General features: G+C 47.8%; 1 protein-coding gene across 1 annotated transcript; it reads right to left on the bottom strand.

Annotated features, from left to right (window-relative positions):
• Nucleotides 1-11,079: 11,079 nt before the first annotated feature.
• AEN (apoptosis enhancing nuclease) lies at nucleotides 11,080-22,805 on the bottom strand. Its single transcript, XM_067029598.1, has 5 exons — nucleotides 22,683-22,805; nucleotides 17,032-17,608; nucleotides 14,392-14,592; nucleotides 13,214-13,446; nucleotides 11,080-12,764 (listed from the first exon to the last, which is right to left on the bottom strand). The coding sequence occupies exons 2-5, from the start codon at nucleotides 17,542-17,544 to the stop codon at nucleotides 12,440-12,442; spliced, it is 1,272 nt and encodes a 423-aa protein (XP_066885699.1). The 5' UTR covers nucleotides 17,545-17,608; nucleotides 22,683-22,805; the 3' UTR covers nucleotides 11,080-12,439.
• Between the last annotated feature and the right edge of the window lie 234 nt (nucleotides 22,806-23,039).

Below are 23,039 nucleotides of genomic sequence, written 5' to 3'. Positions count from 1 at the left end.
CAAGCCCTCCCCCTCCTCGGATGACGCAGCTCATGTGGATGGAGTGGATTGCAACATCTGTCTTTCATTTCTCACCCTCTGCCCAGGGAATAAACATCCCCAGGACTGGAGCCCAGGGAATGTCCCACAACTTCTGGGGCCGCCACCAATCTGACAACTCTGTGAGGTCTTTTTTTTTTTTTTTTTTTTTTTTTTAAATATTTATTTATTTATTTGGCTGCACCAGGTCTTTGTTGTGGCATGTGGGATCTTCGTTGCAGTATGTAGGCTCTTAGTTGTGGCATGTGGGATCTAGTTCCCTGACCAGGGATCGAACCTGGGCCCCCTGCATTGGGAGCGTGGAGACTTAACCAATGGATCACCAGGGAAGTCCCTCTGTGAGGTCTTTTATGGGGGCAGGGAGAGCTGGCTCTTGGGACACTGAGGTTTTTGACTGCGAAGGGCAGGAGGAGGTTGGGGTGCAAGGGGGGCTAGCCCCTACTGCCGGCCCAGTAAAGCTGTACGGCCTCTATTGGCTCAGGGATGCCTCAGAAAGGGTCATTTGTTGCCCTCGATGTGCTCTGCCTCCAGCTGGACTGACACTGTTTGAGGACAAGGAGAAGCAGGCCTGGAGGGAGCCCCACCAGCCCGGCCATATTTCCCAGGGGCTACGCTCTCCCAAGCTAGAACTTTGATCCCTTAGAACAATGCCTAACACATGGGGAGCACTCAACATTTATTGAATAAATGAATGAGTTACATCCGGGGCAAAAATAGAATCAGCTTTAATGAGGAAATTGTCCACCATATACTGTGGTGAGTTGAGCGCTCCCATCTTGCCTCCTACCCCAGATCCATACGGAACAAGCTTTGAGCTGTCCAGCTGAATCTGACAGCCCCCCGTTGTCACAAAGATTTGTGGCTTGGAAAGGAATTTCCCCAGGTTCTCGGTGTTTTCACCAAGTGACATCCAGCTTCATTTAACAGACCTCAAAAAGAAAACCAGATACTGACAGACGTTTAAAGGATAAGTCATTGTTCTTGTTTGTCGTTCAATTGGTGGGAAGTTGAGTTAGAAGAGGTTATTTGGGGTTCCCATTCTGAATGAGCTACTTTTTCTTGAATTCAAGCTGTCTGGGAATTTTTTGTTTCTCTAATGCATAAAGGATTGTCACCCTGATTTAGGGGGAGATGAAGCAAAATTCCCGTTACTTTAAATGAACATGCATTGAAAAAGTAACCCCCTAAAGATCCAGTTGGAGGTTTCTGTTTCTACAGTCCCCGTAGGACCCCATGCACCCTCTGGTGATCGGCTCACATCAACATCCCCACTACAGGCCTCACCCCCTCTTCCACTGGCCACCTCAGGAGTCAGACAGAACACATACTCGCCTCTGCGATTCTTTACCCCAAGGGTCCTAAACCTGCTCCGTGGTCAACTCCAAACCTGCATCTTCCAGTCTTCTCTGCATTTCTCCTTTTCTACCCACACCCTACCCCAGTCCTCACCTGCCCTACTTCCATCTTCATGTCCTGCTGTAAATTATCCTTCAAATCTTACCAGATTAAGTTCTCCAAAATCGAATCTCTTACACTGTCATGGCACTTTGCTCAAGAACCTACAGTGATTTCCTGCTGTCCAAAACAAACAAACAAACAAACCTCAACTCCCAAGCAGTCCCCAAGACCCTCTTACATCTGTCCCACCTGCCTTTCCAATCTCATCTTGCACCACTATCCAATCTAAGACTCTTTTTTAGGTTTTGACCTAAATTGATGGCCTTCCATGTGTTCACATGTTGACTCTTTCAGAAGAGATCAGTCATTCCTTAATTCGTTCATGACGTGCTAGGCCCTACGGTTAGCAGGGGTATAATCAGGTCTCCGCCTTCATGTCAAGGAGATGTACAGTCGTGCTACAAGGTCAGCCCCTGTCCCACACCTTCAATTAGCACCCCTTTCTCACCTCTTTCCTGCACACTGGCTTCTTCTCTGTCCCCAGAGCCTGGGCATTTGCTGTGCCAGTATGGAAAGCTCTTCCTCCAGGTTACCTATCCAGTTTTCTCCCTTTCCCTCAGGTCTCCCACCAAGGCCTTTCTCGGCCTCTATTTAAAACTACACCCTCATCCCCTTCCCGGGTTTCTTCCATAAGAATTGATACCATCTGAGATACCACATATTGTACTTGTTCACTTACTGTTCCCCCTCCCACTTGCACCTGGAACCCTGCCTGCATCACACTGAATTTTTTCAAATGTATTGTGTGCTCTGAGGTTGGACACAAGCATGGGTGAGTAACAGCCTAGGAGAGGAATCCCTGACCCCAGCCAGGGGGATGGGCTGGGGATTCCCTAGTGGGGATGCTTCCCAGGTTTAACTGGTGTCACTCACTGGCCAGACCAATCCACAAATTTCCTTAGGTCAGGAGGAAAGTGAGTCATTCAAGGCAAACCTCTCAGCCTTACAAGACACGCATCCTGCCAGCTGGCCCACCTGCAGTGCCTGTAGCAGGTTTGAAGGCTGCCACTGTATGGTCTTCTCTGAACCCCCAGCACAGGACACAGGCCGAGTGGATGAATCATAACAGTGGGTCAGATACCTCTCCCTACAGGCAACCTGCCCTTTGAAATCCAGCTCAACTGTCTCCAACCTCATCTGGTCATGTACCCCTAAAATGGGTATGTGAATTTCTAAATTATATACCACAGATGGAAAGACCTCAGTCAAATATCAGCAATTTAATGTGGTTCAACTTAAAACATGTCAAACTGTGCTATGGGATACTGTTGGTTTTTTTGGTTTGTTTGTTTTTTTTTGGCTGTGTCGGGTCTTAGTTGCAACACGCGGGATCTTAGATGAGGTGTGTGGGCTCAGTAGTTGCAGCACACGGGCTTAGTTCCCCAACCAGGGATTGAACCCGTGTCCCCTGCATTGGAAGGATGATTCTTAACCACTGGACCACCAGGGAAGTCCCTGGGATACATTTTTTAAAACACAGACATAAAAAAGAATGAGTTAAAAATAAACTACATGGAGGGGAGCGAGAAGATGGCGGAAGAGTAAGATGCGGGGATCACCTTCCTCCTCACAGATACATCAGAAATACATCTACACGTGGAAATTCTTCTATAGAACGCCCACCGAACGCTGGCAGAAGAACTCAGACCTCCCCAAAGGCAAGAAACTCCCCACGTACCTGGGTAGGGCATAAGAAAAAAGAATAAACAGAGACAAAAGAATAGGGACGGGACCTGCACCAGTGGGAGGGAGCCGTGAAGGAGGAAAGGTTCCCACACACTAGGAGCCCCTTCGCGGGCGGAGACTGCGGGTGGTGGAGGGGGAAGCTTCGGAGCCGTGTCGGTGCCGACCAGCACTCACCAGCCCGAGAGGCTTGTCTGCTCACCGGCCGGGGCGGGCGGATCCCAGGGAAAGGTCTGGAGTTGGCAGAGCGAAGAAAACAGCCTGAAGGGGTTAGTGCACCACAGCTAGCCGGGAGGGAGTCCAGTTGATGTCTGGAGCTGCCGAAGAGGCAAGAGACCTTTTCTTCCCTCTTTGCCTCCTGGTGCGCGAGGAGAGGGGTTTAAGCGCGCCGCTTAAAGGAGCTCCAGAAACGGGCGCGGAGCTACCGAAGAGACAAGAGACTTTTTCTTGCCTCTTCGCTTCCTGGGGCGCGAGGAGAGGGTTAAGGGCACCGCGTAAAGGAGCTCCAGAAACGGGTGCGAGCCGCGGCTGTCGGCACAAACAACAGAGACGGGTGTGGGACGCTAGGGTTGCTACTGCCGCCACCAAGAGGCCTGTGTGCGAGCACAGGTCACTCTCCACACTGCCCCTCCCGGGAGCCTGTGCAGCCCACCACTGCCGGGGTCCCGGGATCCAGGGACAGCTTCCCCGGGAAAATGCACGGTGCGCCTCGGGCTGGTGCAGGGTCACGCCAGCCTCTGACGTCGCAGGCTTGCCCCGCATCCGTGCCCCTCCCTCCCCCTGGCCTGAGTGAGCCAGAGCCCCCGAATCAGCTGCTCCTTTAACCCCGTCCTGTCTGAGCGAAGGGCAGACGTCCTCGGACGACGTACGTGCAGAGGCGGGGCCAAGTCCAAAGCTGAACCCCAGGAGCTGTGCGAACAAAGAGAGGGGGAGGTCTCTCCCAGTAGCCTCAGAAGCATCGGATTAAAGCTCCACAGTCAACTTGAAGTGCCCTGCAGCTGTGGAAAACCTGAATAGACAGTGAAATATCCCAAGTTGAGGAGGTAGACTTTGGGAGCAAGACATACTATTATTTTCCCCTTTTTTCTTTTTGTGAGTGTGTATGTGGGTGCGGCTGTGTGAGATTTTGTCTGTATAGCTTTGTTTTCACCATTTGTCCTAGGGTTAGACCGACCCGTTTTTTTTTCTTTAATACAAATTTTTCTTCTTAATAATTATTTTTTATTTTAATAACTCTATTTTATCCTACTTTATTTTGTCTTCTCTCTTCCTTTCTTCCCTCCTTTCTTTCCTACTTCCCTCCTTCCTTCCTTCCTCCCTTCCTTCCTTTCTTCCTTCCTCCCTTCCTTTCTTCCTTCCTTCCTTCCCTCCCTTCCTCCTTCCTTCCTTTCTTTCCTTAGTATTTTTTTCTCCCTTTTATTTTGAGCCGTGTGGATTAAAGGCTCTTGGCACTCCAGCCAGGTGTCAAGGCTGTGTCTCTGAGGTGGGAGAACCAGCCTCAGGACACTGGTCCACAAGAGACCTCCCAGCTCCACGTAATATCAAACGGCGAAAATCTCCCAGAGACCTCCATCTCAACACCAAGACACAGCTTCACTCAAGGACCAGCAACGAACAGTGCTGGACACCCTATGCCCAACAAAGAGCAAGACAGGTCTACAGCCCCATCCATTAGCAGAGAGGCTGCCTAAAATCATAATAAGGCTAACAACATCCCGATACACACCACCAGACGTGGACCTGCCCACCAGAAAGACAAGATCCAGCCTCATCCACCAGGACAGAGGCACTAGTCCCCCCAACCAGGAAACCTGCTCAACCCACTGAATCAACCTCATCCACTAGGGACAGCCACCAAAAACAGAGGGAACTACGAACCTGCAGCCTGCAAAAAGGAGATCCCAAACACAGTAAGATAGGCAAAATGAGAAGACAGAAAAACACACAGCAGATGAAGGAGCAAGATAAAAACACACCAGACCTAACAAATGAAGAGGTAATAGCCAGTCTACCTGAAAAAGAATTCAGAATAATGATAGTAAAGATGATTCAAAATCTTGGAAACAGAATAGACAAATTGCAAGAAACAGTTAACAAGGACCTAGAAGAAATAAAGAGGAAGCAAGTAACGATGAGCAACACAATAAATGAAATGAAAAATACTCTAGATGGGATCAGTAGCAGAATAACTGAGGCAGAAGGACAGATAAGTGACCTTGAAGATAAAATAGTGGAAATAACTACTGCAGAGCAGAAGAAAGAAAAAAGAATGAAAAGAACTGAGGACAGTCTCAGAGACCTCTGGGACAACATTAAACACACCAACATTCGAATCATAGGGGTCCTAGAAGAAGAAGAGAAAAAGAAAGGGACTGAGAAAATATTTGAAGAGATTATAGTTGAAAACTTCCCTAATATAGGAAAGGAAATAGTCAATCAAGTCCAGGAAGCACAGAGAGTCCCAGACAGGATAAACCCAAGGATAAACACGCCGAGACACATAATAATCAAACTGTCAAAAATTAAATACAAAGAAAACATATTAAAAGCAGCAAGGGAAAAACAACAAATAACACACAAGGGAATTCCCATAAGGTTAACATCTGATCTTTCAGCAGAAACTCTATAAGCCAGAAGGGAATGGCAGGACATATTTAAAGTGATGAAGGAAAAAAAAACCTACAACCAAGATTACTCTACCCAGCAAGGATATCTCATTCAGATTTGATGTAGAAATTAAAACCTTTACAGACAAGCAAAAGCTGAGAGAGTTCAGCACCACCAAACCAGCTTTACAAAAAATGCTAAAGGAACTTCTCTAAGCAAGAAACACAAGAGAAGGAAAAGACCTACAAGAACAACCTGAAACAATTAAGTAAATGGTAATAGGAACATACATATCAATAATTTCCTTGAATGTAAATGGATTAAATGCTCCCACCAAAAGACACAGACTGGCTGAATGGATACAAAAACAGGACCCATATATATGCTGTCTACAAGAGACCCACTTCAGACCTAGGGACACTTACAGGCTGAAAGTGAGGGGATGGAAAAAGATATTCCATGCAAATGGAAATCAGAAGAAAGCCGGAGTAGCAATTCTCATATCAGACAAAATAGACTTTAAAATAAAATCTATTACAAGAGACAAAGAAGGACACTACATAATGATCAAGGGATCGATCCATGAAGATATAACAACTGTAAATATTTATGCACCCAACATAGAAGCACCTCAATACATAAGGCAAATACTAACAGCCATAAAAGGGGAAATCGACAGTAACACAATCATAGTAGGGGACTTTAACACCCCACTGTCACCAATGGACAGATCATCCAAAATGAAAATAAATAAGGAAACACAAGCTTTAAATGATACACTGCAAAAGATGGATTTACTTGATATTTATAGGACATTCCGCCCAAAAACAACAGAATACACATTTTTCTCAAGTGCTCATGGAACATTCTCCAGGATCGATCATATCTTGGGTCACAAATCTAGCCTTGGCAAATTTAAGAAAATTGAAATCGTATCAAGTATCTTTTCTGACCACAACGCTATGAGACTAGATATCAATTACAGGAACAGATCTGTAAAAAATACAAACACATGGAGGCTAAACAATACACTACTTAATAATGAAGTGATCACTGAAGAAATCAAAGAGGAAATCAAAAAGTACTTAGAAATAAATGACAATAGAGACATGATGACCCAAAACCTATGGGATACAGCAAAAGCAGTTCTAAGAGGGAAGTTTATAGCAATACAATCCTACCTTAAGAAACAGGAAACATCTCGAATAAACAACCTAACTTTGCACCTAAAGCAGTTAGAGAAGGAAGAACAAAAAACCCCCAAATTTAGCAGAAGGAAAGAAGTCATAAAGATCAGATCAGAAATAAATGAAAAAGAAATGAAGGAAACAATAGCAAAGATCAATAAAAGTAAAAGCTGGTTCTTTGAGAAGATAAATAAAATTGATAAACCATTAGCCAGAGTCATCAAGGAAAAAAGGGAGAAGACTCAAATCAATAGAATTAGAAACGAAAAAGGAGATGTAACAACTGACACTGCAGAAATACAAAAGATTATTAGAGATTACTACAAGCAACTCTATGCCAATAAAATGGACAACCTGGAAGAAATGGACAAATTCTTAGAAAGGCACAAGCTGCCGAGACTGAACCAGGAAGAAATAGAAAATATGAACAGACCAATCACAAGCACTGAAATTGAAACTGTGATTAAAAATCTTCCAACAAACAAAAGCCCAGGACCAGATGGCTTCACAGGTGAATTCTATCGAACATTTAAAGAAGAGCTAACACCTATCCTTCTCAAACTCTTTCAAAAGATAGCAGAGGGAGGAACACTCCCAAACTCATTCTATGAAGCCACCATCACCCTGATACCAAAACCAGACAAAGACGTCACAAAGAAAGAAAACTACAGGCCAATATCATGGATGAACATAGATGCAAAAATCCTCAACAAAATACTAGCAAACAGAATCCAACAGCACATTAAAAGGATCATACACCATGATCAAGTGGGGTTTATTCCAGGAATGCAAGGATTCTTCAATATACGCAAATCAATCAACGTGATACACCATATCAACAAACTGAAGGAGAAAAACCATATGATCATCTCAATAGATACAGAGAAAGCTTTTGACAAAATTCAACACCCATTTATGATAAAAACCCTGCAGAAAGTAGGCATAGAGGGAACTTTCCTCAACATAATAAAGGCCATATATGACAAACCCACAGCCAGCATTATTCTCAATGGTGAAAAACTGAAACCATTTCCACTAAGATCAGGAACAAGACAAGGTTGCCCACTCTCACCACTCTTATTCAACCTAGTTTTGGAAGTTCTAGCCACAGCAATCAGAGAAAATAAAGAAATAAAAGGAATCCAAATCGGAAAAGACGTAAAGCTGTCACTGTTTGCAGATGACATGATACTATACATAGAGAATACTAAGGACGCTACCAAAAAACTACTAGAACTAATCAATGAATTTGGTAAAGTAGCAGGATACAAAATTAATGCACAGAAATCTCTGGCATTCTTATACACTAATGATGAAAAATCTGAGTGAAATTAAGAAAACACTCCCATTTACCACTGCAACAAAAAGAATAAAATATCTAGGAATAAACCTACCTAAGGAGACAAAAGACTTGTATGCAGAAAACTATAAGACACTGATGAAAGAAATTAAAGATGATATAAATAGGTGGAGAGATATACCATGTTCTTGGATTGGAAGAATCAACATTGTGAAAATGACTCTATTACCCAAAGCAATCTACAGATTCAATGCAATCTCTATCAAATTACCACTGGCATTTTTTACAGAACTAGAACAAAAAATTTCACAATTTGTATGGAAACACAAAAGACCGCGAATAGCCAAAGCAATATTGAGAATGAAAAATGGAGCTGGAGGAATCAGGCTCCCTGACTTCAGACTATACTACAAGGCCACAGTAATTAAGACAGTATGGTACTGGCACAAAAACAGAAATATAGATCAATGGAACAGGATAGAAAGCCCAGAGATAAACCCACACACATATGGTCACCTTATCTTTGAGAAAGGAGGGAAGGATATACAGTGGAGAAAAGACAGCCTCTTCAATAAGTGGTGCTGGGAAAACTGGACAGCTACCTGTAAAAGTATGAAATTAGAATACTCCCTAACACCACACACAAAAATAAACTCAAAATGGGTTAAAGACCTAAATGTAAGGCCAGACACTATCAAACTCTTAGAGGAAAACATAGGCAGAACACTCTATGACATAAATCACAGCAAGATCCTTGTTGACCCACCTCCTGAGGAATGGAAGTAAAAACAAAAATAAACAAATGGGATCTAATGAAACTTAAAAGCTTTTGCACAGCAAAGGATACCATAATCAAGACCAAAAGACAACTCTCAGAATGGGAGAAAATATTTGCAAATGAAGCAACTGACAAAGGATTAATATCCAAAATTTATAAGCAACTCAGGCAGCTCAATAACAAAAAAACAAACAACCCAATCCAAAAATGGGCAGAAGAACTAAATAGACATTTCTCCAAAGAAGATATACAGATTGCCAACAAACACATGAAAGAATGCTCAACATCATTAATCATTAGAGAAATGCAAATCAAAACTACAATGAGATATCATCTCACACCGGTCAGATTGGCCATCATCAAAAACTCTAGAAACAATAAATGCTGGAGAGGGTGTGGAGAAAAGGGAACACTCTTGCACTACTGGTGGGAATGTAAATTGATACAGCCACTATGGAGAACAGTATGGAGGTTCCTTAAAAAACTACAAACAGAACTACCATATGACCCCACAATCCCACTACTAGGCATATACCCTGAGAAAACCATAATTCAAAAAGAGTCATGTACCAAAATGTTTATTGCAGCTCTATGTACAATAGCCAGGACATGGAAGCAACCTAAATGTCCATCAACAGATGAATGGATAAAGAAGATGTGGCACATATATACAATGGAATATTACTCAGCCATAAAAAGAAATGAAACTGAGTTATTTGTAATGAGGTGGATAGACCTGGAGTCTGTCATACAGAGTGAAGTAAGTCAGAAGGAGAAAAACAAACACCGTATGCTAACACATATATATGCAATCTAAGGGGAAAAAAATGTCATGAAGAGATTAGTGGTAGGACGGGAATAAAACACAGACCTACTAGAGCACGGACTTGAGGATATGGGGAGGGGGAAGGGCAAGCGGTGACGATGTGAGAGAGTGGCAGGGACATATACACACCACCAAATGTAAATTAGATAGCTAGTGGGAAGCTGCCGCATAGCACAGGGAGTTCACATCTGTGCTCTGTGACCACCTAGAGGGGTGGGATAGGGAGGGTGGGAGGGAGGGTGATGCAAGAGGGAAGAGATATGGGAACATATGTATATGTATAACTGATTCACTTTGTTGTAAAGGAGAAACTAACACACTATTGTAAAACAGTTATACTAAAATAAAGATGTTAAAAAAAAAAAAAAAGACCACAAATAACAAGTGTTGGTGAGGATATGGAGAAACTAGAACCCTTGTGCACTGTTGGTGGGAATGTAAAATGGTGCAGCCACTGTGTAAAACAGTATAGAGATTCCTCAAAAAACTGAAACACAGGGAATTCCCTGGCAGTCCAGTAGTTAGGACTTGAGCTTTCACTGCTGTGGGCCAGGGTTCAATCCCTGGTCAGGGGAAACTAAGATCCTGCAAGCCACGGCATGGCCAAAAATAAATAAATAAACAAACACAATTACTATGGTCCAGCAATCCCACTTCTGGGTGTATACCCAAAAGAATTGAAAGCAGGGTCCTGGAGAGACATAGCAGCACTACTCACAATAACCAAGAGGGAGAAGTAACCCAAACGTCTGTTGATGTATGGATGGATGAATGAACAAAAGGTGTCATATACATACAAATGAAGTATTATTTAGCCTTAAAATGGAAGGAAATTCTGACACATACTACAACCTCGGGGACAAACTCTGAGGACATTATGTTAAGTGAAATAAGCCAGACACAAAAAGGCAAATACTATAGGATTCCATTTACATGAGGTACCTAATCAAATTCATAAAAACAGAAAGAACGGTAGTTGCCAGGCATTGGAAGGAGGAGAGAATGAGGAGCTATTGTTTAATGAGTATAGAGTTTCAGTTTTGCAAGATAATACAGTTCTGGAGACAGGTTGCACAACAATGTGAATATATTTAACACTACTTAACTCTACCCTTAAAAATGGCTAAGATGGTAAATTTTATATTGTGTATTTTATATTTAAAACTAAAAAAAGTTTTTAAAAATAAAAAAAGTGAGTACATAACTTCAAAGAGAAAGTTTAATAAACTTGTGCTCTATACTAGGGCAGTTATAAAATTTTCAAAAATAAACTATAGTGGGAAGCAGCCGCATAGCACAGGGAGATCAGCTCGGTGCTTTGTGACCACCTAGAGGGGTGGGATAGGGAGGGTGGGAGGGAGACACAAGAGGGAGGAGATATGGGGATATATGTATATGTGTAGCTGATTCACTTTGTTATAAAGCTGAAACTAACACACCATTGTAAAGCAATTATACTCCAATAAAGATGTTTAAAAAAATAAAGGAAAAAAAATAATAAACTATATAAATTCTGTAGTATTTTCTTGCTACACCCCAAAGCATCATCTTGAAAGCCACCCATCTCAAAGGTCAAAGCACCCAGCAAGACTCAGCACCCCAGCGTCCCCACCATCTCCTCCCCCAAACCACCCTCCCACCCTAGCTGAAGAATTCAAAGAAAAGGCCACTTCACCCACTTTTCAATTTGAGTTTTTTTCCAGGTTTTACAACACAGCTGATTTTAAACCTAGTACATCTCCCCACTGCTAGCAGCTCCATCCTTCCTCAACCCACAGACCAAAGAACCAAAGCTACTTCTCAACTGTGAGTGTGGCATCAGCTACAGACGTTTAAGGAACCTAGAGCCAGGCCAGGCGTGGTCAGTGACTCAGCCAGCTCCCAGAGCAATCTGCGGCCCTGCTTTTGCAGTTGCGTGGTTTCCGTGTCTCTCCCTTCCTGGCCCTGCTGCTTTGCTCAGACTGACGTGAAACCCACGCATCACAGGGAACGGTGAGAGCCCAGAACCTCTAAGTTGTCCTCAGTGGCCTGTGCCCCACCTGTTGGAACAGCCATGAGGACAGTCCTGTCTGGGTCAAAGCCACTCAACCTGAGGGCGTGTTCAGGTGTTACCCAAAAAGCCCAACACTGATCCTTAAAGAAAACACAGCCGCTCGCACTGACCTCGGCTTACTAGGCGCCAGGCACTGGGCCAAGCACTCAGCACTTCATCCTCCTAACAACCCTGTGAGGTAGGTGGTGTCATTATCTCCATTTTACAGATGAGGGAACAGACTCAAGAGTGAAGTCACACACTTGCCTAAGTCTCAAAGCTATTGAGTGGCGAGCAAAGGTGGGGCTCAAAGGTTCTGTGTGACCTGAGCTCCGGGTTACCACAATACCCCCAAACTGCCCCTTAGGAAACAAGGGAAGAGGGGTAGGGGATGAATCCTGACACAGAACATTGTTAGAAATCTGGATAAAACCCAGCCACCACAGTGATTGGGGGCACCCACCTGAGTGCAACAGCTGCACAGCTGTCAATGCCCGGCCTGGCCCCAGTGGACCCGCCCTCTGCTCCTCTACAGACCTGTGGCCTTGCTCTCAATAAATGTAGATCCCTGTGGGCAATTCTGCACAGGGGTCCCAGAATTCAAACCGTTGTCTTGTTTCTCAGACTTTTGCTTAAGAGAACCTAGCGCTGGGTGGCAGGAGGAATGCCTGACTTGGGTCCAAATACATATGCCAGTCTCCACGCAGAGCTTATCTGCCTTCCCTCCTCCCAGAATAGTGCCTGGTGACTTCTGGTGGCGAGCAGGTGAAGACCCAGCTCCCCACGAGCTGAGGTTTCTGCTGTTCCATTGTAGCCTGGCAGCTCCTACGATGGCTACAGCCAGAGTTCCAGTCCTGAGAGAAAGGGACAAAATGACCCTTGAGTGGCCTTAACTCTGTAGCTTCAGGGCGTAGTTATTCTCCTGAAAATGACTGTGGAGGAAGATGTGGATAGTGACAACAGGAAGAGAGCTTTACCCCAGGTCACTGGGGTGAGACAAGGGAATTCTTGAATAGGGACACCCACACCCCCCAGCCCCAAGGAGGGAGAGATCATCCCTTTAGAGAGCACAGCCTGGGGGTGGGAAGTCTGCCGGCGCATCCCCTACTCCTGCTGGGCTCTAGCAGCTAGCCCACCTGCCATTTTCATGGTGCCTATAAAGTGCCATCAGCAAAACCACAGAATTGGGGACGGTACTGTGGGCAGATGGTCCCAACACTTTAGGCCCTGGGGGACACTGGTGGCATCCGGCCCCAGCCACTCTCCTGGTCCCTGCTCCCCAGTGGAGCTTCTCCTCCCTCACTCTGCTCTGCCTGGTGCCTCCCCTGTTCCTCTGCTGGTGCCCTGGGCCAAGTCCTCCGGCCAGTACTGGTCCTCCATATACTGCTCCATGTCTGTGCTGCTGTCAGGCTCTCTGTCCTCAGGGTGCGGTTGGAGGCTTCTGGCCTCCTGCTGTTCCCACTGCACCTCCACCAGCCGGTAGAGCTCCATGGCCGTCATGGCGTCTTCCACCGATGAGTGCCCGTGCTGGCCCACCTGCGGACGAGAGCCCACGCATCACTGCCCGCAGTCCTGGTGGGGGCCCAGCGGCCCGGGCTGGGTCCTGGCCCAGAGACGCATACTCTCAGAATGCGGGTGTACAGCCTGGTACAGTGAGAAGGGCTTGGGTCCTAGTCAGACAGACAAGCGCTAGAATCCCAGCTGTACCACAAGCTTAGCTTCTTGAAGCCTGTTTCCTCAAATAGAAAACCCAGTTAAAAATCCCTGCTTCAGGGCTTCCCTGGTGGCACAGTGGTTAAGAATCTGCCCGGGTTCAAGCCCTGGTCAGGGAAGATCCCACATGCCGCGGGGCAACTAAGCCTGTGTGCCACAACTACTGAGCCTGAGCTCTAGATCCCGCGAGCCACTACTGAGCCTGCTAGCCACAACTACTGAAGCCCGTGTGCCTAGAGCCCGTGCTCCACAAGAGAAGCCACCAAAATGAGAAGCCCGCGCACTGCAACAAAAAGTAGCCCCCCGCTCTCTGCAGCTAGAGAGCGTCCGCGCCCAGCAATGAAGACCCAATGCAGCCTAAAATAAATAAATAAAATAAGTAAATTAATTTTTTTTAAAAAAAATCCCTGCTTCAAACCCTTGAGGAGCAGATGGAATTATGAATGTGAAGCACAGCAGGAGCAAGAGTGATCAGCTGCCCCTGACCGAAGGCTGCAGGAGATAGGGTTCTACATGCAAGTGTGGGGACAGAGCCAGGAACTGGGTGGGAGACAGATCTGAAAGACAGCAGCCCAGGAGGGTGTGGCTGGCTGTCACAAAGCACTGGGGAAGGAGGGCGATGGAGAGAAAACACCCAGGGCTATGTGGACATGCGGGAGCCCCAGGACTGGGACTGGCAGGCTGGAGGCACAGCCCACGGCCCGTCCGTGAACAGGCCAGCATGGAGGCCAGGCCCTCTCGCTCCCCCAGCCCCCCCGCACCACGCACCTGGATTTTCTTGTGCAGCAGCTGCAGGGCCAGGTCCTTGAGAGAGACGCGGGTCCGGGCATGGAGGCTGGGCTGGCTGAGGAGACTGGGGACATAAGTGGTGTCCCGGGTCTGGCCCCGAGGGTGGATGTACTTGAGGGCCTGGAAGTCATTGTGCAGGGCGTGCCCCACCAACACCTTGCCCTTCAGGAGCTTGAGGATCTGTGAGCAGAGGAGGAGTCGGAAGGCCCCACTGTCAGGCGGGCACAAGACACATTCTGACACCCTGACCAGTGGGTGCGGGGACCCCTCTGGAGTAAGGCAGCGCAGAGAGGCGACCACGGGATCCACTGTCAACCAAGTTGCCCCGAGCTTGAATCCAGACCCTCTACTCACTACTTGCTATAATCAGGGGGCCGCTTAAGCTTCCCCCACACCTGCAAAACAGGAAAGCTGGCGATGGCATTGGTGGGGTGGTATTGAGCATTAAGGGGCTCTTGGATGGGTAAGTGACCCGATACAAGCACTCTTCCCTGCCGGCACAGGCTCTTCTCTCTCAGCCCCGAAGACCTCGCCAGCCCCACCCCGGCAACCACCCCCACAACTCCTCTCACGGCAGGTCTCAGCTTACACATCAGCAGGCCTCCCCCAACGCCATCAGGACCCCCGCTGCTCTCCTTCAGGGGATTCACCACATTTTCTAAGCACACATTCAGCTCCTCGTGGCCTGTCCGGCTGCCCCCCACTGTGAGCTCATGGTAACACGCAGGGACCATGTCTGCCTGGACTAGTGATGCTCTGTGACAGCTCAGCACACAGCAGAGGTCAGGGTGAAGTCCCAGAACTGTGCCAGGCACTGGAGACGTATCACCAACGGTGGCTTTTACAGCATTAATGGAACGGTCCTGTTTTCGGTCCAGGAATCTGTCCCTTTGCCCCTCTGCTGTACGGGACTCCCGCTTCTCAACCTCGAAACATGCTCTCTGGCTCAGCTCTCACCAGCTCCACAACGCGCGCTGCTCTTTCCTGCCTCCCGCCCTCCTCAGGCCCTAGGGAGGCTACTCTTTCCTGCCTCCCGCCCTCCTCAGGGCCACGGGCATCTCCTTATCACCCGCCACCAGCCTCCCACAGCTGCCTCTGCTGGCGACAAGTGGTTTATTGCTAAACTCAGCCTTCACGGCATATGGATAAGGTGCATTTAGACTTCAGTGGTAGGGATGGGCCACCCCACTCTAGTCACCCCCCCCAATAACACACACACACACACACACACACACACACACACACACACACACACACACGCCACGCGGTGGGAAGGCACCCAGCACGCTCCACACTGGCTCAGAGTCCAGGCAGATCCAATGCGGTCCCGCTCTTGGCAGGCTGAGGGGAACACAAGGGAGCTAGAGGGTTCACCACCTCCCTCCCTCCCTGCTGCTTCTATTCCTGATCAACCTGCTTGATAAATAACCTTTTAAAAGAAATCCTTAGAGTGTATCTTATGTGAAAAAGGAAGACACAAGATGACTTATATCAGTATTTCCTAAATGCACCTCATCCCAAGAATAAACCAGAAATGTTAAGTAGTTCTGCTACAACTCTTGGGTTGAAAATGCAAAATGTTCCAACACAGTTGATATATTAGAGTGTGACTTGAGAATAATGCAAATTTCGCCCATGAGAAACAGAAGGGCGAAAGTGAATGCAGAAACCTCTTAGCTGAGCAGACCCACTGCGGAATCCAGAAAGCCCACGCCTTGCAAGTCTACCAGCCAGCCAGCGCAGTTCACCAGCGTGCTGCCCGCACCTGGCTTCCCACTTCCTGACTTCAGGTAATTCCCTTAACCCCTCCCACAGTGCGAGCCGCCACCCCCCTGACACCTACTTCCCCAAGCGCTCCGCTCCAGGTCTTTTCAAGGCAGAGTGCCGTACTTACGCATTTCTCAACCACTGAACCTGTGCAAAACTGTGGTCCCACTGTTATTAGTTTTCTATCTTTTTATTTTTGGGGTGTCATTAATGAAGTTTTTTTGGGCATTGTGTCCCTAACCCTTTTTTCCCGATCAGCTCTGGGGTTTTTAATCGTGCAAGTTTACATAGCATGACGGTTTTTAGGAACACACACATCAGAGCCCTCCCAAGGCCTAGAGACCTGCAGGATCAGAATCTCTACGGAGGGATCTGAGGACAAGGATCCAAGATCATTAATAAGGATTTAGGTGTTTCCTATGCTCGAGGACGTTTGGGAATTCCTGGCATGTCAGTGTGGTCCCAACACTAATTTTTTTCAAAACAATGAAAAGCTAACATTAAAAACAAAACAAAACAAAACATTTAACACCTGAACGTGACAGCACTGTGGGCCTTACAAATTTTAAGCAGACACATAGTGCTCTTATAACAGAAAAGAAGCTGTTTCGCCTCTTACAGATGGTGCAGCCTTTCCATAAACACTATCACGTGGGACACCCCAGCACCCCTTCCACGCATGTAGGGGAGGATTTCTATTCACCCTTTTCTATGGAGAGGAAACCCACTGTTTGGAGAAGTTAAGTAACTTCCCAAAGGTCTCTGGCTTCTAGTGGCTAAGTGTGGACTCAGACCTGGGGCTGCTCTTCCCAGCCCATCACACTGACCCCAAGCCCCCAGCCCTGCCCTCACCTCCTTCTGGGCCACCTGGAAGGGGATGGCCTTGCGCATGTGCTTCCTGGTGATGCCGCTCCAGCGGGTGCGGTAGTCCGCGACGGGCATCTCTGGCTGGATGTACTTGTCGTAGAGGACCTCGCCGTGGTAGCTCACCACGGAGCAGCGGGCCAACTCACTCACCCGCCCTTGGGGTCCCGTGCCCACCATCTCACAGTCGATAGCCACGCACTTGCTGGGCAAGGGCCCAGCAGATGCTCTGGGGGTGGGCTTTCTGCTGCATGGGGCACCTCCAGATTCAGCCCTTGGATGCTGCCTCACACTGCTGGCGTCTTCGGTGCCTGGGGAGGATCCTGGCTCCGGGGGTGTGCTTCGCAACCCATGCTCCTGCAGCAAGGCCTTCCGGGCCATGAACCGCTGGTGCTGTCGGCTCTTCCTCTTGTGTTTCCTCCGAAGCACATCCTTGGCATTCAGGCTGGCCAGGGAAGGGCACTGGCACTGGGCAGACTCAGGAGCTTCCCGGGCCACCATCCCAATCAGCTCACCACTCAGGGCAAGGGAGGTCTGGGAGGTAATCTGTCTACGGGGCAGCAGCCTGGGGAGAGAACACATAGGGCAGAGGGCCTGGGTGAGGAGTGTCCCAGGCCAGCCCTGCCCCTCCATCTCTCTTCCTCCCTCCCTGCAGTGCTCTACTTCCAGGCTGTCCCAGAGCCCTACACTTTGTCTCAGCAACCCAGATGGAGTCAAGGACCTATTTTAATAATAATTGCACTCATACAATTGATTCCACCTGCAAAACCACTGTTTTAAGTACTTTACATGGAATCACTCAATCTTCCCAACAATTTGAACAAAGTATTATTATCCTCATATTACAGGTACAAAAACTGAGGCATAGAGGTTAAGTAACTTGCCCGATTAATACATAGACAAAGGCTGATGTGAACCCAGAATCCATGATCTCAACCTCCAAGCCATAGCTTACCTCCAATACCATTAGCATTAAGACATTTTAGAGTTATGGCTATGAGAAAATAAAGGTTACAGAAACGGCATATATACGATATCCTATTTTAAAAAAACAAAAACAAAAACTTTATGAAATGTGAACACAAGACCCACAGCAAAACCTGGAGAAAATATTTCACAGGAAGCCCACAATAGTTGTATTTTTGGTATGTGTTAACTAAAATGATGTACTCTATTAAATGACTTTCTTCTAATTCACTCATCACAACACTGTCTACATTTAAATACAGTTGGAGATTTAGTTTAATCACTGAAGCCTACAGGCACTGGTGTGCTGGTAAACCAGCTCAACTCTAAAAGAGAAACAGAAAAAGCCCTCCTATATTGCTGCAGATTCCTGTGATAACTCCCACAAGCTCTCCATCCCTGAAAGCTGGGTTGTAAAGAGATGCTGTCACACACCACTGCCACAGGAAATATTTGTTGTTCACATGGGTTTGCAAATCCCATGCAATAAGGCTGGCATCTTCCCAATAGTGAAGGATGTAGCCTGGAAATCCTCATCTTGTTTGCTGTGCTAAGTCAGCCAGTATGTTTTGAACACACTAGAAAACCAGCGCTTTGCAGTAGACAGAGCAGGGGCTAACTCAGCTCTGTATAAGTTACCTAACCACTGAGCTTCAGGTTCTTTGCATGTAAAATGGCCCTACTACCCTTCCCGTGTGAAGAGGAAAAGGCAGAATCCATGTGTGCTAGGATCTGCATATATTTTTTTAAATTATTATGCTTTATTTTTTTTAATTCCATTGAAGTATAGTTTATTTACAATGTTGTTAATTTCTGCTATATAGCAAAGGGACTCAGTTACACGTATATATACATTCTTTTTCACAGTCTTTTCCATTATGGTTTATCACAGGATATTGAATATAGTTCCCTGTGCTATATACACTAGGACCTTGTTTATCCATCCTATACAAAATAGTCTGCATCTACTAATCCCAAACTCCCAATCCTTCCCTCCCCCACCCTATTATTATTAAGAATACTAATTATTACAGTCATATGGTTCATTAATCTGTCTTTAGTCAAGACTATATACCTTGATGTAGCCTTTAAAAATCTTTATAGGTGACCAATTTTAGTTACATCTGTATTCATGAAAATGCTATTTCCTAGTACATCTGGATAAAATTTAGCTGCTCATCCTTCACTTCTGAATCAAGTATTCTTAATACGAACAAAGGGATTTTCTGTGGAGTCAGCAGTGTCATGTCCCAAGTTTCCCTTGGTTAGTGTATGTTTGGATTGTGGCCAAATCCCCATTAAACTGCATATCTGCATATATTATATGCTCCCTGCATATATATATATATATATATTTTTTTTTTTAAAGGACTTTGTCTTTTTATTGTTTGCCTTTTATTTATTTATTTATTTTGGCTGAGCAGCATGTGGGATCTCAGTTCCCCAACCAGCGATCAAACCCGTACACCCTGCATTGGAAGCACAGAGTCTTAACCACTGGACTGCCAGGCAAGTCCCTTTTGCCTTTTTAATAATTTGCTTTTTTATTTTATTCATTCATTCATTCACTAATTTTTGGTCACACGGCTTGCGGGACCTTGGTTCCCCAACCAGGGATTGAAACCGGGCCACCCATCCATCCATTCATTCATTTATGGCCACCCGGCTTGAGGGATCTTAGTTCCCCAACCAGGGATTGAACCCAGGCCACGGCAGTAAAAGCGCCGAGTCCTAACCAACAGACCACTGCGGAAGTCCCTCCTGGCATGTATTATATGCTCCCTTTCCCCCACAGGTGAAGACTCCTGCTCATGGTTGGTAACCAGTTCTTCCCAGGCCAGAGCTGCCTCAGCCTGGACTCCCAACCCACAGGCCTTCTTCTTGCCTCCCTTCCCACTACATACCCCCTACCCTTTCCTACATCCTCCAGGAAGCCCTTCTGGAACAATCCTCCAGGTTGCACAAGCCAATGTCACACTGAGGCCTCTGGGGTCCCAACTGTGGCAAGAGCTGGGCAGAGAGTTACAAAGAAAGATCCTGGACTCTGAGAGTTGAGTCTCACTGCAGAGGCAGAAACGGAGAAGGCATGTGAAGGGCTGCGTGAGAAGTGCCAGGGAAGCGAGACAGGCTGAAGAGGTTAAGTCTGCGTGAGCGTGGAGCAGTAGCCCTCCAGGTAGAAGAAGGGAGAGGAATCAGTGGCCATGTTAGGGGCAAGGCCTGAAAAAAGTACCCCAGGGCTGAGGAAGAGGGGCCCATCGTCAGCCTGATACCATTTGGGCGTAAGGCACAAGGTAGGCCTGGCTGGAGGAACTGCCCCCGTCTGCTTTTTACCACTCCACCTTCTGCCTGCACTCTGGGAAGCCCATTACCCTCTGGTGGCTTTTCCTACCCCGAGGTGGTGTCCCTATACTGGTCTCGGCAGGTCAAGCGAGGGAGCCCCAAAGGCACCTAGGGAGGCCACTGAAATATGGCACAGTAGCCCTGACCCCAGACAATTACAGTCTAACTGGGGAGCAAAGAAGTTCACCCCTCTCTGCTCTGGCAGCACAGTCAGAATTTACTGCACTCTTCAAAGTCAATAGTTACATACAGCCTACCTCAGAGCACTCTGAAGGCAGGTAGAGAGCTTTGTTTGTCTCTGTCCCTTCCCCTACAGCCAGCCCGGGACCTGGCATGGAGCGGATCCTCTCCAGAAGCTGACACCAGGCCTGCTATCTGCCAGACTGTGGGGACTACAGAGCTGGAAGTGACCACATCCTCAGGGAACTCTGGTTTGGTCGGAAGAGAGATAGTCAGAAACTTACAAAAGCGTGCTCAGGATGGGAGCAATGGACAAAGGACCCATGCCTGAGTCACTGGGCCAGGTATTTAAAAAGCAGAAGTGCTAGGTTAGAAAAGCCCTGGCAGTGCAGGGGGCACTTTGAAGGGTTTCAGAAAGGTCTACCAGGGAGCCAGGGAAGGGAAGGGCATCCAGACAGAAAAAAACACAAAGTCCAGGAGGCAAAGCGCATCCATTGTGGGAAAGCAGGGAGTTTGGTGCAGCAATTGGAAAGCAAGGAGGTAAGGGGAGAGGAGATGGGTGCAGTGTGGACAGTGAGAAAGAACTGTTCCTGGAGAGTGGTAAAAGTTTGGGCTTAATCCAGAGGTGGATGGGAACCAATCTCCCTAGAGTTTTAGCGCGAGGGGATCACAACTGCCATATAGGAAGAGACCTGGAGAACATACGAATCTGAACAATAGCAGCAGAGGCTAAGAGAAATGGGAGGGGAGATGAACTGCCATTTGGTGATGGCTGGGCCAGGGGGAGGCACAGTGACCCACCCTGACTCATCCTCCCTCTGCTTGCTTATCCCTTCCCCAAGAGGTCTTCTCCTTTTTAAAAGGGCTCTTAACTGTAATCAACTTCCTCATATTGACAAGTCACATTATTAAGGCTGACAAATACAGAACCTCAATTTGTCTCAGCCCAGTAATGGGGAGGCCTAAGAAGACAGAGACCCACTAATAACTGACTTTTGTAGGGGAGGAAGGCCCTTTCCCTTCTCTGAGACGGCTAAGGACCCTACAGGTCAGGACCTGAGGCCAGGACAAGGGTCAGTGGCCTCCCTAACACTGTTGGCAAGGTTTCAAAGAAGCCAGAAAATAGGATCCCTGAGAAAAAAGGTCTCTGTGGCCCTGGCCCTGTGTTGCAAGAGATGAAAGAAGTTCTCTACATGCCCTGACCTAGCTGACACGTCAGAACCAACAATTAATCATCAAGGGGACACCTTCCTCACCTGGGCTCTCACATGGAGCTCAGGAGAAGTTTTGCTCAAATAAAAGTATTTCAGTGAGGCAAACAAATCTCTCTCCAGCCCGGAACCAGCACTTTGAATCAGCAGCCACCAGGCCTTTGGGCAAAGGCCCAAAGGAACCTCAAAGTCAGAATTCCCAGTGGCCTCAAGGCCACCAACCTGCTGGCTGACCAGGAATGTGGGCAGTTCTAGACCCTGCTCTGGCCCTAAAGAGCTAGATCAACTGGACCAAGGCACTGTCTCCTAACTTAAAACGAGGGTTTATGAAATCCAGCACTGAACTAGGTTAGGGGCTTCCCCAACCTAGTCTGTTTAAACGGCTGATTTCCAGGCCTACTCCCCACACCTTCGTAACTGCCATTTGGGGAAACAGGGCCTGGAATCTGTATTTCAAAGAGTGCGCGGCCCCACCCCCTTGCCATGATACTTATAATCGCCCGAATTTGAGGAAAGCTGGCTCGATAAGATCCTCTGTGCTACTAAAAAGTTCAGGAGACGAGAACAGTCAGAGGAAAGCCCTGCACGATCTCCTCCGGCGCCGGCGTTCCAAGGAGTGACGTGTGGGAGGCCCGGCCTCACCCAGGGAAGGACTGAGGCATTGGTCACTGGTCGCGGCGGCCGGGCAGACGCCCACCAGGCCAAGCCCCATCGCCCAGCGCCGCCCACTCAGGCCCGAGACCCCCGAGCAGGGCGGGATGGGGGGCCAGGCGGCGCCCGTGGCCAGGCCTGCACTTCGGGGAGCCCAGGAGCCGGGTCGGCCCGGCCGGGCGTCCCCCGCCACAAGCCTGGGGCGGACACACCGCGCGGGGCCCTACGTCCGGGGACACGTCGCGCCAGCCTACCCGACCCCGCGATCCCCAGCATGGTCCCCGAGATCACCTGAAAGCCCAGCGCGTCTTCTCACGCCAGCACTTGGCGTCCAAGGAACCTGCAGCTCCAACAAGCCCGAGCAAGCCCTGCTCCGGCCGCCATCCTGTTGGCTTGCTGAACCGCAGCGCCCGCCTAAGACCTCTTCTGATTGGCCGGGAGTCTGGCTCGCTGCGGTTGGCGCTTAGGAGCGTAAGGGGCGGGGACTCCTAGAGGAGTGTGGTTTGTGCCCAAGGCTGGCCCAGCCCGCGGGAAATTTTAAAGCGGTTGGAGGGGAAGGTGGCCTCCTATCGCCCGCTTCTGCTCCCACTTTTGTCCAATCCATCCCGCTCCCTGGGTCGGGATGTGGGCTCCTATGAACTCCGTGCC

Source organism: Kogia breviceps, chromosome 3 (assembly GCF_026419965.1).
Source record: "Kogia breviceps isolate mKogBre1 chromosome 3, mKogBre1 haplotype 1, whole genome shotgun sequence".
Lineage (NCBI taxonomy): Eukaryota > Metazoa > Chordata > Mammalia > Artiodactyla > Physeteridae > Kogia > Kogia breviceps.
Note: the sequence above shows the minus strand (reverse complement) of the source record. Positions and strands in the feature narration are given on the sequence as shown.